This window comes from Taeniopygia guttata, chromosome 2, assembly GCF_048771995.1.
Source record: "Taeniopygia guttata chromosome 2, bTaeGut7.mat, whole genome shotgun sequence".
Lineage (NCBI taxonomy): Eukaryota > Metazoa > Chordata > Aves > Passeriformes > Estrildidae > Taeniopygia > Taeniopygia guttata.
Window position 1 is genome coordinate 109,117,501 of NC_133026.1, and position 18,740 is coordinate 109,136,240.

At 35.0% G+C, this 18,740-nt stretch overlaps 1 protein-coding gene across 1 annotated transcript in view; it reads right to left on the minus strand.

Annotated features, from left to right (window-relative positions):
- Positions 1 to 13,732, minus strand: part of CCDC178 (coiled-coil domain containing 178) — a 15,721-nt gene extending 1,989 nt beyond the window's left edge. Inside the window, exon 1 of the mRNA XM_041714726.2 lies at positions 13,478 to 13,732. Coding sequence (XP_041570660.2) covers positions 13,478 to 13,600 — 123 coding nt within the window. The 5' untranslated portion in view covers positions 13,601 to 13,732. The remainder of the gene's footprint in view (positions 1 to 13,477) is intronic.
- Positions 13,733 to 18,740: the final 5,008 nt, after the last annotated feature.

Below are 18,740 nucleotides of genomic sequence, written 5' to 3' on the forward strand. Positions count from 1 at the left end.
ACTGGAAAAACATTCAGAATACATTGGCTTATCAGCCAGCCACAAAGGTGAGTTCATGAGATACCACTTATATTCTTCCTCTTTTTTTTTTTTTTTTTTTAATTATCAAGATAGCTAAACATTAAGTTCGGAGCTTAATGGTATGATTTAGAGAACTGGACTTTAGTGTCTAGAGATTCTCTATAGAGGCAGGCTCAGAAGCACAAATATAAATTCTGTGGGTTGAGCAGGGAGGAATTTCAATTCAATCACTACAAAATGCTAAATATGTGTACATTTCTGTCATTTTCTCTCTAGAACCTGGCTGTATGGAGAAGGGCCATGCAAAAAGCACTGCACAGATTGTAGCAGCTGGTACCTCTTCTAAGGCTAGACACTGGCCTAAGTAGGACATATCTACCACTGTCTCTTAGTAATAAAATAAAGGTAATATGAACATCTATTGTAGCTAAATGTCATTTTTAATAACTAAAATTTACAAGATGGAAAACTAATCATCAAATTATAGTTTGTTAATGACACTGACTTGATTTCAAAATAGATTTAATAAAACATTTAAGATTACACCATCTTAAAGGAAAATGTTTTGTGCTGGTTCATTGGAAAAATGATACTGATACGTGCGTGTAAGACCAAGTTTGAGCATGCATTTGGATTCCCATTAAGTGAAAACTGGGAGCTGTGGATGTGTTCTGTTAAGGCTGAAATAAAATATTCCCAAACCACAAAACCAAGATACCCCGCAAAAACAACCTATACATTTTACTGCTGATCTTATTTCTATGAGTGATTTAAATAAATGGATTACAGTAATGTAAAATGAATTTCCAAATTAGGCTGTAGACTTCAGTGGGAGTATTTTGATTCTCAGCATAGCTGTTATTGAGGAAATACTTGATTTTATTCTGATTGCCATTTTGATCAAGTATTTATGAAGCCTTGGGTTATGGAAAAATTTCCAATTCTTTCCCTAAAGAAGTTCAACTTGTAAGAAAGAAAGGAGGAAGCCTACATTTTACAATGCACTGACTAAATTAAATTTAGGACAGTCTTATGCTTTGTTACTGTTTCAATGAAAAAAAGAAGTTTAGAAACTAAAAACATTTATTTTAAATATACAATGACATTAAATATGGTGACTTATTTTCAGATTGCTCCATTAGGTTGACAGTATCATGTGCTAATAGCTCTCAAATCATAAGAAATAAAGACTAAAAATAAAAGGTAATCTTAATGCTTGATTTTGACACGCATCTAAATTAGGTGCAATTGTAATAAAACTAATGGATTTAAAAGAAGTAAACTGTGAAAATCAGTTCCCCATTCCCTAGCAGTGCTTACTGTTCTACCTAACATCTTGCAGGAATAGCAAGGTACAACATGAGGATATTTGAGTCAGATTGCAAAACTCTAAAACATGTGAGTAACTTCCTTCTTTTCCATCTGAAACTAATTTTATATCAATACTCCTTTTTGAAGACTGAGAAGGACTCATTATCTGGAGGGGGAAAAGAAGAGGAGAACAAGGAATGAATTTTGGCCATGTAAATTCCTTTCTTGAAACATCATACCCGTAGTCAAATAGCAAATGCCCAAAATGCACTTGAATCTCAATTCCCCTAAGCCTTATTCTCAAGCATTTTAGTTTAGATGTGCAAAATATTAATGTTTTATGAGTCTTGTAACTTGGAAATATTGTACAATGAACTCCTGGATAATCAGCTTCTTTCTAGAAGGTTACAGGTGCAGTTATGATTCCCATTAAGTGGTGCAAATTTGTTCTCTCATATACTACAGTTAAAATTTACTTAGAAAAGAATTCCTCAGAAGTAAATAATTTAATGTACTGCCTCAGGGGAAAAAGGATTAACTGCTCTAAACCATCTTTTGCTGCAGATGAAGAATATCTGAAATAGGGGAAGATATAGTAAATCAACAAGATAATCAGAAAACTATGCAAAACTTCTATAGGAATAATCATAGAGAAATAAAATGTGAATATAAAATTGGAAAAATTATATATTGCCTAAGAAGCCAGCAATCATAACAGCATCACACACACACTGCAATGTGGAGCAAAGCCAGTGGTCCATCTAACCCACCCAGCAACAATCTTGATGGGAGGCCATGTACAGAAGAGTATAAGAACAGAATAAACACATGCAATATTTCTTCATAACATTTTACTATACCAGACCAGACACCTGAGATCAGACTGAAGAAACTTTTTTTCAGAATACCCCTTGCTCAGTAAATATTCCTAAATTTTGGAACACCTCCCTGTAATCACAAGGTCATGCTTCTGAGTTTCCACAGTGTCATATATTTATCCTCTTGTCCTTGTAGCACACATGGAAACACAAGGGAAGCTTTGCATTAATCTAGAAAAAATTCATTCAGAATCTCTGAAAATAGATATTAAATTTTCTATAGGACTGAGCAGTCATAAAGACAGCTTGTACTACTGAAGGCTAAGGAGTGTCACAGGAAGGGGAAAATCATGGAGTGGATTGCTCTGTTTTCTCTCCATCATCCCCAAGGATGTTACTGTCCAAGACAGCAGTTGCTCCAACATATAGGAGGGTCAGAAAACTGCACAGGTTGCTTCAGAGGGATCCATGACAGCTGTGACAAGCTGGCATGTTAATGTGAATCATGAAACTGCTGTGACCCATCACAGTTTTAGAGGATTTAAGAGAAGAAAGAAACTGTTTTCCTGAGTCTTCAGCTCTCAGGTTACTGTTCCAGTGGCAGTCGACGTGGCAAAACTGATGCTAAGTGATGATACTATACTGACTGCATATCCATGTGGCAATACTGAATATTATAGAATGAGAAATACAGCACTACTAGAAGATAAATGCTTCTGTTTACATTTTCTTCAAAATCATCCTTGACAAATGAGTAGCTCTCTAACGTGTAGTTCTTTCCAACCCACTCTCACCTCACAAAACAGAGAAAAAATTCAAGAGGTTTCCTTGTGCAAAGCCCCTCAGACCCCTGAATCAGCTGATAGCAGCATCTTTTAAATTGTTTCAAAACTACATTTCTGCTCTGATACCACGTGCATGCTCAGCTCCCCACAGTGCTTGGGCTCAGATGACTATCCCGTTCAATTGGAAAAAACACTTAGGAGAACACTTGAAAGCAAGGATCTAAATTTGATCCCTCACAACTCAGCCTGGAGTATTACAAAAACATATTTATAAGACTTATGAGCATAAAGACTGCAACAGAATTTACATGGAACATCCTTTAAAGGAGGAGTGGTTATTGTGTCTCCAGCACAAAGTTTGAGAAAAGAGTAATGATGGGAATTATTATAGAGAAACCATACACATTCAATTTAGGTAGCTAGAAAAGAGTAAGAGGAATTGTACAGCAATGTGTTGGTTTGACCCAACTGATACAGTAACATTTTTATTTGCTTTCTGCTTCTGTCCTTAATTGGTTCTTTCTGTAGTGCTAGCAGCAGCCCTCCAGAGTACACAGTCAGATGACAGTCATGTTATGTCACTCCTCTGACAGATGTTTACGGATTTATCCTTAGGAAGGATCTGGTTTCCAGATCTATCTTCCCAGGCATAAGCAAAAGACATAATATAAGAGGATTTTATTTAATTCATAACTCTGTCCTCTCATGCCAAAGGTACCTATTTAATATAAAAAACTTTAAAAAAAAAAAAAAGGAAAGAAACAAATATTTACCCCCAAGTTGCATTATGATAACAAAAAAAAAAAAAAAAAAAAAACCAAAAAAACAAACAACTGAAGTTTAAAAAAAGAATCCGGTATTCTGGTAAGAAAGAATAGGTAGCAAGAAAAAAGGTCAGCAAAGCAACAAGCTGAGGTATCACATCTGAATCCTGGATATTTTTAAAGGATACGTTAAGAGAACATAATTATTGGATTAAATAAAGTGCTCATAGTAAAATAATGTAAAGCATCTAATTCCTCAAATGCAACTTGGGAAGATTATATTGTTGATTTCAAGAAGTTTCTTGTAAGGAATTTTCCATGTGAAATGCTTGATTGAGTCAATCAAAAGATGGGATATTACACATTTGATAATTTTGCATATGACAGACAGTATTTCGTACCGGTAGGTCATTTGATTCTCTGCAGGTGGCTCTGTTGGTTTCTGGAATATTATACTGTGAATTACATGTTACACAAATGAAAGGCTGTTATAATTCTGGATAACATTGTATTTGATTCTATAAACATCTTTAGGCCTAATGCAAAGATCTCTTTGAATAATTTATCCAGCTAAGTGTCTGTGGTCCCAAACTTCTAATTTAAAAATGTTGATAAATGAAGTATCTCTTTAGCTAATAAATGAAGTATCTCTTTAGTTATCCTTTGTCAGCAACATTCATTTTAATGGAAAGTGAGTTTACAGGGTTACATGATTGAACTACTGAGCCAAGTCAGTGTTGGCAAATGATGGGCTAAATTATTGATGTTACACACTAATGAATTCTGATGAGAAATAAAATACAGACATTACATTTCAAGTGGTTCATAATTATTTTTGCACTTTAAAAGCAATTTTATTCTTTTTCCAAATCATACTGGTTCTGTAAAACAAAAACATACTTAGTGATTATAAGCAAAATTATTGAGTTTGAAGCAAAAATGCTTCTGTAAGTTTTCTTATGCAAGTATAATGCTATTCACTCTAGGATTCTGATTTCTTCTTATACTTCTGGGAGAAGATAATTAAATTAAATGTCTAAATTTTTAAACTGCTGTCTTTAAACAAAATCATCTACTTTTCAACCATAGTTAAGAGTTCAGTAGATGAGTTTATAATCTATGATATATCATCATGTTTGCTAGAGATGTTCTGAGCTACTATAATTAATTCAGGTGACAACAAAAACAGAAGAGCTGCCAAGAAGGAGCTTTCAACATGTAAACACTTTATCATTAAACCCGTGTTTTGATATATGTTTTATATGAGTAGAAGGAGGTTACTAAACTTCAAATAACCCAAAGTGATGTTGTAAGGTTGAATCATTAATTTAAAATGTCATTTCTCGGAGACTTTACTCACTGTACTGGATAAAGAAATTAAATTCTGTAGTTTTTACTTATAAAACCAGAGCTAAGCATTTGCTCATTTGGCAACAGAATAACTCCATAAATCCTATTCTTAATCTCGTCTTCCTACAAATGGGCTTTATTTAACTTTTCTTAATTATACACTGAAAGTTTCTGTCAATTGCTGGAGAAGCAAAACCATGAAATGTTGCTTCATTTTCTAAACAACTGAATAACCATGTTACTTGTTGAATCATTGCTGTATTTTCTTGTCAATCAAAACAACTACTGGTGCCTTGAAGGTGAAAGTACATGTGAAACCACTGCAGTTTTACTTGATTAGGGAATTTTGTGAATCAAATCATTGATCTTTGAGAAGTTGCCATATTTGGCCAAAGTCTCAAAAGAGAGATTCATGAGCTACAGAATCCTCATCATAAACCTCAGTGTTACCTATAATTTAGCCTAAAACTTTTCACAGAACTGTAATAAAATACTTTGAGATATTTTGATCATGTATCTGCTCTCCCATAGTGTCCCAGATGGCCATAGCACACCTACTCAAACCAAGACAGCCAAGCTCTGCACAGAAGTTCAAGAATACCTATCCAGTTTGCTAGGTTGAACTTGAAGTATTTATTTCTGGTTTTTGAAACACTGGTCTTTGAATCACTCCAACGAATTTTCCTTTAATAGGAAGGACTCCCCCTGAACTGAAGGTAGGGCTGTGAGAATTACATGTGAAAATTGTCAAGATTTGCTGTTATAATATCCATTCTAATGCCTTCCTTTTTTCTTTTCTTTTTTTTTTTTTTTTTTTTTTTTTTTTTTAAATTGCAACATATCAAAAACTTCATCATTGGGCTCTGAAAACAGTTTCCCTATGATTAGTAAATGTGAACTCGAGCTCAGTAGCTCTGAAAACCACATTTTTACAAACTTGAGCCTGGTGAGAGGTAATGTTTCTCCTGCAGTAGTATCTCAGGACTGCTGTGGTTTGAGCTGGGTCTATGAGGTTATAGAATTGAGCTGCAGAGAAGGTATGTCAGATCAGGGTAAAACCTGGAACTGGCAGGTCTCAGAGGTTGAGAGGTGGAAGAAGGCAACCATTGGTTGGGAAAAAAAGATGTAGGCTGGGACTTGAGAGAGCAACAAGGGAACACAGGAAAATGGAAATAGGCAGTGCCAGAGGCTAGGTTTAGAATGGAAGCATGAAGAGAGAGCAGAAATGACTGGGCCAACAGTCTGGGAATGAGTCAGGTGCAGGAAAGAGATTTAACAATAATTGGGGATGACATGCAGCACAGACACTGGGTTGGGAAAAGCAGATGCTGTGAGCTGGAGGGACTTTGATTAGACAAAAATTTGAGCAGTGAATTAACGAATGGGACACATACAGCAGTCTACAACAGTTGATACTGACTCCATTAGTTCAAGTGGCAGATTAAGGTTTTTGTCACTAACTCTGCTGATGATCAAGGCAAGAGTCAATATAATGGTTTATATTCTTGGAGATTGGAAAGATTAAAAAAAAAAGACTTGCATGAAAATTATTAAGATTGCAAAAACTTGATACTCAATTTAGAAATGTTAGCACTGCAATTATTTATATAAACTTTATTCAGATTATGTTACGTAAACATTTCACATTTCAACACAGATTTTAGTTACTTATGTAAAAAAGTAAAACTTATGCTACATCAAAAAATAGAAATCCAGTTGTCTTCAGATTCTGGAAAAGGCATCAAGCAAGACAACTTTAACACTGTTTTTGAAAACTTCTCAAATCATTGTGTTTCAGTACATTTTTATTCCATTGAGCTTGAAATTCTGAATCTCTCAGGGAGCACAGAGGATAATCTGAGGCTTAAAGGCTGCCGTAGCAGTGAAATGGCTCAGGGGATCACTTTTTAAGAATCTGGAAGTCATGTTGTTTCTCTATTTTTGTCTTTTAATACCTACTGGCTTGAGCAGACCTGCTGACAATAAAAATAGCAGAGAGAACATGCCTGCCAGTTCCTCAGATTTGACTGGAGTGTTTGGCCCACAAATGTGAGTTATCAGGATTACAGGTGTAAAGAACAAGAATTCATAGACAGAATTTCTGGATTGGAAATCTCTTTAGGGGTAGAATAAATTTTGCTGAATGAAAAAGGAAGATTTTCTAGTAATTTCCTCATCCTCGAAAGTCAGATATCTAGTCATATTTAATAAACTCTTAATTCTTTAAATTTATATTTCACTATTGAAAAAATTATCTATCCATTTCTATTAGTCATTAATTCACTATTTTAAATTATTAAGACATTTCTGTGTGTACGTGTTAGCAAGTGTAAGAAAGTTGACATTTAGGCCTATTCTGGTCACACACAAAGCTGAATTCCATTAAGTGGTGCTGAATAGTGAAAGAATGTAACTATGAGGAATTTTTCTTTTAAAAGAAATTTAAAAATAAACCTTTTAAATTAGCTGTCATCCATCCATTTTCTGCAAGGTCACAATTTGTAGTGCACAGAAATACTTAATACACAAATGTTCTATGTTGAAAATTGCACCTGCAAATATACTAAATTATTAATAGGGTTAATCTTAAAAATATTAAAATAATTTTTTTCTTTGAAGAGCCCATTTTCTAGTCTCCATCATTAACAACTAATTAGGACTGTTTGTCTTCCTACTATACTCCAGGGCTTTTAATTGGCAACCAAATTTCTTAACTCTTTGATTCATATCATATTAACTTCTTATAGCAAAACTTTAAAGTGAATTCATAGAAAAATTGAAATAGTTTGGTGTTTCTATGCATGCCAGGAAATGGTTTTGGTTATATAAGTCTTTAGGTATAAAGCTTCAAAAAAGAAAGGGTTTATAAGAAGCTTAAGAAACTTGGTGCATTAAGGCCTAAGTGGCATAAAAACCTAAATGGAGCTGAGTTGTGCCAAATTGCATGTACATTTCACTTAAAAAATGGTGAAGGAAATTATGTCAGAATAAAGATATTGGAGTTTTGCCATGTGATAAGCAAAATCACAGACCATGAAAATGAGGCAAAGAAATCAAGTAAGTTCTAATTTCTTCTATGAGTTTGGCTTATTTTGAGACTACTTTCCATTCTCTCACTGGAAAGGTCACTTTCATCATGCAGCAACAAAATAAATGGTCATGAACTTTTAGAGTCCATACCATGGCATCTGTATTTGCCACTAAACCTACACAATATGTAAACTGAAAGATTTTGGTGAATGCTTGTCAGGGTCATCAACTAAATATAGAAAAAACTAGAGAAAATATTTGCTTTAAGAATTAAAAAAAAAAAAGTGAGATCATATTTGGAAGAATTCCAGATGCAAATATGCAAAGTTCATAAGTATTTGAGAGGAAAACCACATATTTTTAGGAACTATACTCTGGATGCTGATTTCCACATTTCTTTAGAACATGATTAACTAACACATTTTTCAACTCATAAGAATTACCCCCAAGAGCAGAAACAAAAATAGCTTGTCTCAATTCCCCTGCCCTGTACAAAATAAATAATTTATAAATAAATAATAATCCCAGAAAAATGTAGCTTCAACATTTTAAGTGGTTATTATGGATAAATATGACTAAACACAAAAGCTTAGAACTAATTAAAAGGTGTGTAGCCATGTCCCCTTAAGAAACATTATCTGTCATCCAACCCCATATGTCTCCAAGACAAGACAGAAACAGCAAGACTGCTAAAGTGAAATCAGCAGGAAAAAAGATACAACTGAGTGCAATCAGCAGAAATGGTGATAACTCAACCCATAACAGAGAAAAATAAAAGAGAAGGCATACAGATTTTGAAGAGCGTCAGCCCTGAGGGGCACCATAACACACCTGTGTTAATAAGTTAAAGAACAAAAGATGTGCTTAAACTGGTTACCACCTGACAGCTAGGAAGCAATGTATGGTTTTCAGAGAGCAAAAGGGTAAAGCTGCTTGTAGCACGCAGGGTTTCTGTTGCTCCTGGCCTCAGTGGAACTGCACAGAATTTCTTGTAAGGAGGTAGAACGGGGTGACATGAAGAGCACAGTTCTGCACAGTCAGTAAGATATTTTCTCCATTAAGAATTAGTATCCAGTGAGGTGCCTGTGGCAGATTCACCAAAAATTCTAAGCCTTAGTAAGGAAGAGTCACTCCTTTCCCTAGCAGCCTTTGCAAAATTGCTTGAATAAAGGCAAAACACCAAAACTCTTCTGGTATAAACTGGTGTAGTTCAGTACAGTGTGGTTATTTTGAACTCCAAAAGCTTTGCCCAAAACTTTTAAAGATTTCAGTCTAATTAAGCAACTTGAGTAAAACTGCAGAAAATATATTAATAACCACAGTAAACGTCAATCACAGTGACAGACTTGGGGTTGATTGGTGCCTTGTTCCTTGATGCCTTATGTAGCTGTGTCCACCTGATAAAAATGGATAAAGTTGCTACCATCTGAGGGATTTCTAAACTCTAAATTCTGATTATCTACTTTGGTATCACTTTGTGCTGGTGTGAATGATTATCAAAGCTGCTGATCCATTAAAAATTAAACCAATAATCTTGCATTTATTAAAAATGTACCTTTGTCTTGCTACCATCAGAAAAGGTATGTGTGAAATCCTTTAAAGTTACAATGAGAATAGCAATGATGTTATCATTTCCTGTAGCACTTTGACTCCCAAAATGATTCTGATATAACTATAGTCAAGATAAATCACCTATAAAGATGGTCTACATTGAAGATAATCAGGATTAAAGCACAGGTACAGTCCCAACTAAAACTACATGTGCCATCATATATAATTTTTGCAATTAGATAGCTAATTGAACTTACTCAAGAGCCAAGTTACTGAAACTCCAAAGCATTATTGGAAAAGCAGAAGTAATTAACATAATAAATACCTTGCCTGTACACTAGGTACAAAAAGTTTTACATATTTTAATTTTTTTTTCAAAATTAAAGAGATTGTTTCTATTATTTTCTGCTGGACTAAAATTTTATTTAGTAATTGTTGAAGGATTTTTGAAGGTTGAAATCCTCCGGCAAACCATAGACTGTGCTGACAGTGATGGTAAAACAACTGAAAAGTACATCCATATTGGAGTACATTGAACTTTCTTTGACTACCACAATAAAAAAAAATAGTCTCTTTTCAGAGCTGTTGTGCATGTATGTAAATGTCCCAGAATAAAAAGAGCAGAGCACGCTCATGCGCTTCTAAGGCACTTCTAGTGCAGTCTCTCAAATAAAAAAATATCTCCAGACAGTAAACTCTTAAATTCTGCTACTGCAATCAGAGGCAGTAAAGAATTTTTTAAAAAATTAAGAAATTTAAAAAAAAAGTAGAGTATTACAAGATTAAATAGTCTCACTCAAGAAAAGCCTTGCACTTTGCTCTAAAGAAAATGAAATATATAAGGAGCCAAAATTTTAAGTATAAATAATTTCAATTATTGTTCTCTGTTCTTGTAATTGATTGGATTGCAAACATATTTATTCTTTGCGATTAATATGGAAGAATATCTTATCCCTTTTTTAAGTTCCCAATTAAAATGCTTAATGTCAAAATTTCATTTTCTGCCAGGAGTACATTCAGGAAACATACTGACACTAGGTAATAATTTAATTATTCCTGTTTCCAATGCAAATATGAAATATTGAAAAGGCAAAATGGCTAAAGAGATCATTATAAAACCCAGGAATTACATATTTAAAAGTCTGTTTGAAATAAATTAAAGTAGGTGGGGTTTTTTTAAAGTGTTTTCATGTCACTAAACAGCAATAGTGTTGACAAATAATGATGAAACCTCTGATCAAATCTGTCTTTGTTCTGAGACAGCTCTTCAATTTCATTTCACAGTTTACCCAAAACTCTGCTGCTGGGTATAACTGAAGGGTGTTGGTAGACAAAAAGCACCTGGTGAAAAGGCCAAAACCTCCTCCATTATCTATTTTTAAGTCTCTTTTTGGATCTCACCCAGGTCATGGCTCCTGTAAAATATTAGAAAACACTTAGGCAGCCAATGTACTGTATCTACTGCCTCCCCTAATGCACTCTTCCTCTGTCATTCACTTGCTTCTGATTGCTCTGGTCAAGGAAATGCTGGGACAGAAGCTCTGATGAGCAGGAATCACTGCTTTGCCACACACTTCTCAGTGCAGCATGTTCTCATCCTCATACTTTAATATAGGAGTGCCACTAGGAACAATAAGCTTGGGATACTTCTGGCTGAGACACAAGAAAGGGAGAAGAATAACTGTCAGGTTTTATTTTGGACGTGAATGTCACTATGTTAATGTCATCAATAAGAGAACTTAATTGGTAGATGAATAGATTGATCTGACAATAACAGAGATTTACAAAGACGCCCATCCATATATAATTAAGCACCTTCCAGGACCTGCAGAATACGAAACCAGAACATTGCTGAAGGGAAGTGTTTTTTTCTCTACACGCCTTGAGAATTGCTCTTAGAGTAACTACTTCAGTTTCTATCTTATATTTTTTCTTTGTTTATTATTTTAATTTTAAATTATCATCAGTCAAACCACATAAAAACATAGCAAGGATATCATAATACCTGAAAAGAATCAGAATTATATAAAAAAACTATGTAATGGATAATAAAAGCAGAGAGGGAACAGAATGCTTTCCACACTGAACAAGACATTGTCACTCGTAGCTCTGAGCTACTCAGATCTGAACACCCCCAAGTGGTGCAGGGTCTTACACCTAAAAGCTTAGTTTAGGCCTGTTTCCAACTAGCTGTGTTATTCAGGGTGACAAGATTTGCTGACACGGGTTCTCAACAGGGACAGCATGCATGGAAAAATGAGTGCTAAGGTGGAGGTTTTCTGCCACAGTCATCCATTGTTGCAAGGACTGGTTGCTGGCAGAAGTGTTCCAATGCAGACGAGGTTTGCAGTACAACTATTAAAATATTGTGGAACATTAGGCTAATGCTAAGATTTGTGTGTGAGGAAACCATCTGCCGTCTGTGGCTTCTATGTCACCCCTTTTGATCATGAGCTTTGGGATGCCACAGATCACCTCTGCTCTCCTATGCACACAGGAGAGAAAAGAAATCATCTGAGAAATCCCCCTACAAAAATAAAAAGGAAGCTTTTACAGTTTTTCAAATGCTAAATGAGGAATTTGAGTGAAAAAAATGTTTTCACTGGGACAGAGATCAGTGCAATATTTTGGCATATATAACAACCCCAAAATTCCATAGAATTCCATAAAACATATTCCATTAAACCCATGACTAAGGTATAAATCTGATTATATTTTTGTCTTAATTATTTATATTTAATTTCTGACTATGATATCATTGTGATTTTCTAAATCTCTTACATAAGTAGAGCATACATAGCACAACATACATGATTCCCTAGAACAAATATGGAAATTTGGAATTTCAAAATATAAATCCTCTCAGTGAGACGGTGAAAACAGATCGTCATGCTAATGCAACTTAATGGAATTCTAGAACTGATTCAAGTTAGGTTTTACTTTAATTCATTGGATAATAAGTGTGAAGCGTAATTACATAATATTAAAATGCAGTGAAATTGTTTCACACAAAAAAGCTTGACCGTTAAAAATTAGACAACAGAGATGGAAAGAATATGCTGCCCTAAAGCTGCACCAGCAATGTGACTTCTTTTGTAAGAAATAAGTCTGAAGAAATATTTCACTTAAGTCTTTTAAAAATCCTTCACAAATGACATCTGGTTATGGCCATTACCTATGGAAGATATTGAAAGGAGTGTCTTTACAGAAATATAAATAAAATACCATACCACGAAACAAAAATAAACGAACATTTAAACTATACTGTATGGTAGTTATTTTCCCTGATAAATATATTTATCTGGGGAACAAGACATAAAATGAAATACCATACATCGTTGGAAACCATTTTTAAATCTCATCTCTCCACAATGTTGTTTTTTTACAAATAAGGGAAAATTATTGTATAACTGAGTTACGAAAGTGCAATACTTCTTAAAAATTGTCCTCTTCTAAAGATATTAAATACGAATACTGTGAAAATGACAATAGTGTTTACCATGGAAATAATATTTGCACAAAACAGGACACAATAACATCTTCTAAAACAACTGAGCAGCAACAGCAGTGCCACTCTGTGTTTCAAATATTTATATTCAATGTATTTATAATAATCTTCTCAAAGGTTTGTGAGAAATAAATCTAATCTCCCCCTCTTTTTTCAATCTATGCATGGTATATGTGCTAACTTACTGAATTCATCCTTCATGCAATTCCAGTTTATTAAAGAGGTTAAAAATTTATAAAACTCTGATGGGATATGGTTTTAATGCTTCATCACACTACCCATCATTTGCTTTTCAATCTAGATCAGAATGATCTTTCCGACTTCCCTGCAATCACCTACCTGCACAGCTAATATTTTCTGAGCGTTCTCCTGAGAGGCTGCCTGGATCCTCGCCAGCCCAGCCTGGCTGGAGAGGCCTCGCTGGAGAGTCTCCACCACTCGGCCAGCATGGCCCCGCTCCATCGCCCCTGCAGCTGGGATGGCCACGCCAGCAGCGCCAATGCCGATGGCCACGGACACAGCGACAATGGGAGTCAGCCTGGGGGGGACAGGCCAGAAAGTGGTGGGGGGAGGAAGGAGAAAAAAAAAAAAACAACTGGAAAAAAAATTAAATTCCCAAGTCAGAGCAGGAGAGGAAATTAATGGCAGCGTTCAAGAAGAATGATGGAGGGAAATATAGAAAGCAGTCAATAGCCCATTCTGTGCTGTACGGACCTGACAGGAATTTCACAGTCTCTTGGTTTTTCAGCCCACTCATGTGCATTCATCAGAAACCAGTCACATCTGGCTGCCAGGATGGGGGGTTAATTTTCTCTAAATGCCTCAGCAGTTTTGTTCTAGCTGAGGCAAACTCTGTGACTGCAAAGCTGATGAGTAAAATATTTCTACTTCACCCAGTTTAACTCAAAACCGATAGCCTCAGGACATATTGAACCTTTCTTAAAAAAATAATCTTTTGAAGCTTTTTGGAATGGCACATCAGGTCAGGCTAAAGTTTAAAATACAAGTTTAAGACTTTGATGGACACAAGGGCTTTTTTTTTTTCCTGTGTAAAGCTTATCATAGCTTGGCAATGTGTGCTTTAGTGCATGACAAAACTAAAGAGAATTAACTTAGCCATCAACTGCTCAGGGAGAACAATAACAGGAAAGAAATTTCCATATAGAAGTTCCTATTAATCTACCCAGCTATAACCACATGACATGAAAGCATCTAACAGCATTAAATTGCACAAAATGCAGTGGCTGAGAGTGACACTACTTAAAAGAAGGATTTTATATTGACATATAGAAAAGAGAACACTTATCCTAGGAAACGCATTTGGTGCAAAGGATCCTAGGGGAACTGATTACAAGTGGGAGTACTCACCTGAAGACCTTCACTTTTGGCTAACAGTACTGATTGTTACAATCCACATTTAAGACTAGAATCAGTTTTTCCCTTTTCTGCGAGTATTTGGAACACATAAATATTGTGCACCAGGTCTCAGCCTAGAACAAAAATGTTTTAAAGAGATATGAAAATCTACCAGAGAATGGTTTTGAAAACAGCTGTGGGTTTTGGCAAATCTGCAAATGCTGCTGCATACTATAGACTAGATGTAATTTAGAAAATGGACATTTAAACCACATAATTCATTGCTTAGTGGAAATACCCGGGTTTGTGTTTCATCAAGTTAATTATTTCGATAAATTCCATAGCTATTGTTATCATGAAGCCTTCAAGAGTATGCCTGTCAACCAGATCAACACAATGGATTGTACCATACCTTTGGAAATATTACATTTCATTAAGGTCAATGCCACGGGTCAATAATTGGATCAGTTATAAAGAAGCTTTTACATTATAAGATATGACTGCTCTTTAGGAGCAAGTGTGGCATACCAGGTGAAAAATACACTTTTTCAAAAGAATGTAGATTGTAGTAATAGCAAGTGAGCTATTACAGCCTAGAGAGTAATTAATGCACATTTTTGAAATTAATGGCCTGATTTTTTGGAGATACCCAGTTTCTGTAAGTCCCATTAGATTCCATGCAAGCTCTGAGTATGCTGCATCTTTCTAAATGAGGCTGTAAAATAATAAAGAAGATCCTTGTACATAATATTTTGTGTTCTGCCTGTGTATGTTAAAAATAACATGTGGGAAGGTAAACAAACTCAATGAAAAAATAAAATAAAATAAAATTAAAAAATCTGAATCACAGCCAAAACCTGAACCCAAATAGTACATTTTCCAGTTTGAAGAACCTTTTCTAAGTACTGGAGCTTCTTCCAATCTATTTTAAAAATTATTTTGTTTCCTGAAATCTGTCTCTTCCTGCCTGTCTGCTATTACTTTAACTATTCTGAAATCTCACTTTTTCTGTTACCCCTCTGAAGCCTGAAGAAGAATGCAGGTGAGAGAGGGGCAAAACATAAGAACTTAGGATATATTAATAAAACAACCTACTTCAGGCCTGGAAAAACAAATTAAGTAAAAAAACTAGTTTTGGATTATCAAAATCCTGATTTAGTAAAAAGTTAAAATAATTGCAAGATCTATTGCGTTGCTATTTGATAAGGAAAATGGTGGTTGGGGGAGCATATGAAAGGATTTGAGAGTAAACACTGAAAAGGATTGGTAGTTATCAAGTTTGATGGCTGTCCAATTTCTTGTCTTGAAAGAATTAAAAGGCATTCAAGAGCTTTGAGCTTTAACTATATGAAAATGGGTATATTTATTGAGAAAATGACAGTTTATAATAGCTGTTGACCAGTACAACTTTTGCTAGTGTTTCTCATTCCAAAATTACAAATCCATAATAGATGATGCTATTATGTATCATATTTTGAAATGCATCCCATATTACAAAAATATTTTATTGTGCCTAACATAATGGAGCCAAACCCAAATATTTATTATTTTACAATATTAATTGCCATGTAAGTTACATTTATGCATGTGGTCAGAAATACAGGTTTGTGAGAAGGTAGCAACTTGATCACATAATGTTGCCTGCAATCATAGAATAAACTGATAAACTCACTAACCTAGGAGGGGCCAAGTGAACTCATGAGTCAACAGCAGAGCTCTAGTAGAGGGAGTGATTAAAAAAAATAAAAAATCTCAAGTAATTTAGCTAAAGAGCACTTCTAACCCAAAAGCAGATTTCATGGGCTTTGTCATGGTCTCCCTGTCCCTACAGGCACCAATACTGTTCTGACAGATGCGCTTCTTATTCATAATATAGTTATTAGCTTTTCATGGTTTTTTTTATCTTTTGTCAGACATAGAGACTTACAAAGGCATGGCATGCATGAGTTAAATACATGGCATTGTTGCTTGCTCCTTTGTTTTTCCATGCTGTGCTTCTTAGCATTCTGAGCTCATTGAGGCAAATGCTGGCAGAGAAGGCCATCTCCAGTGGCCAACGTGTAAGAATAGATACAGTAGCCAAATATTTATGTGAAATTCACTTTGATTTTAATGTTTGCTTTGCTGTGAGAGGAGGATGAAGGAGAAAGGAAATAGAAAGATAAGCAAGTTCCAGATTTTGGGGATTCAAAAGGAAAGGAAACCGCAAGATTTGTTTCTATCATTCTTGAATCTGCCATGGCTGCAGCTGATACAGGTGGACAGAAGGACAATTTTTGCAGTAAGCAGTCTTCTCCTAGTCCTCATCCTGAAAACAAAGAAACAATGAGCCAATGGCTTTGCTAGAGTGACACCTTTGGGAGCTGCTGGGGAAGATAAATGATTTCATGGAGTTGCCCTTGCCATTCTTCTGCTTTGGGGCCTCACTATCATTCCTCTGGTGTTGTGGTTCCCTCTGTGACTCACAGCAGAGGACATCATATGATTCCATAATTATTTGATTCCTTTTTTACACCTGGCACTAATATCATAAATAACATGAGGATAAATCTGGGAGAAGGATGAATGAACATTACTGTCCTACTAGAGAGGAACCTTATGATTCAGGGTACCTTAATCTGTTCTTACCTTTAACTTTTTTGTTGTAATAAATTTAGATACTTCATTTAATCCGTACCTGACTTGCAGTAATATGAATGAAATTAAGCTAATATTTTAACCTGTAATTTCTTATTTAAAGGAATCAAAATGGATTAAAAAGAATATTATACTATTTGAAGCTCAGATCTATTAAAGCCTAATTAATTGATTCAGTGGCATTGTTTCTAGTTCCTTGTTTATTAATGTTACCGCTATGTGTGGATTATCTATATTGCAAAGAACAGTTAAACTGGAAGAAAGTCCCAAATAGAAAGAAGTAACTGCATCTGATTTAGACCAGAACACTTTTTAATTTTTTTGTCTAGTGGTTCACAGGAATCCAAAATTTTCACCTGTTTGTCTTTTATTACAGAGTCTAGCTGCACAGCACTAGAATAACACTGATTGCAGAGCTATTTGACAGTGAACCCAAAGCTAGAAGTTTTCACTTGTTTAGACACCAAATGGCACATGGCCACATTACGAACACAAAGTGAACAGCACCTGGAACTCAGTCATGATGCTTTTTCTCAGTTAATAACATACTATTTGGACTGCTTCAATTACCAGTTCTGGACAGTGATGGCATGCTAGCATCACACTGGGGTATGATTACAAACCTACTTCTCCTCTTGGCTGTTTTTAAATAGCAAGATTCAGTTGATCTGAATACAGGTGTTTCTCTTTTACCACTGAGAATGAGAAGACTGTCTATGAATAAAATGTTATTTTATTTTACAAAATTATTCATAATAGAAATGTATTCTGCATCTAGAATACATACTTAAGTATAAAGTGTCTGATCCATTCAAATGGCCAGATTCTGGGCCATACTGAAAATAGTAGACAATAATATAGGTAAAAAAATTATTCTCAGAAAGGAAAAGCTTATCTCAAAAGAAAATTCTCCTTAAATTTAGCCAAACTTTATGCATTTGATCTAAAAATATGCATGGCAGGTGTTTGCCTCAGGCTGAATTTGTTTGGATAGCCCAAGCTGCTTGGTTTTCTTTTTGTTTTTAGGAATTCCAGGCAAAATACATTATTGTGCTTCTGTTACCAAATTATATGAGTATTTCCTTTACTAGATGCAGTTTGCAAAGGGGACTCACATTTTACAGGGGACAGCATTTTTCTGTGTGATATGATTTTTTCATAAATATATTCTGGTAAAAACTGTAAGTCTTTGGAAAACTATTGTCTGCATATAGTCAAAAGCAGATGTTTCCATTTTTATAATTTTTTAAAACATATTGTCCTCTGTGAGCGTTCTTGACCTTCTCAGTGGTTGTACAGTTGTTCAGATTATGTACCAATATTGCTAAGCAACTAAGAATGCTTATTGCTGTGTAACTCTACCCTGTACATAAACCATCTTCACAAAGTGGTTTGTCACACATTAGATCAGGAAAACAGTATGAAACTTGTCTTTAATTAGATTTTTATTTTGGTCTTGGATGAAATTCATTACTGACAGCAATATGCCTATCTGTGTACCAGCACAAACACCTACCTACTGATGCTCAGAACACCTGGAGAAACAAATCTTTGCACAAACTGGATGGTTTCGTTGGATCAAACTGTGAGGCCTATACTAAGGATGCCA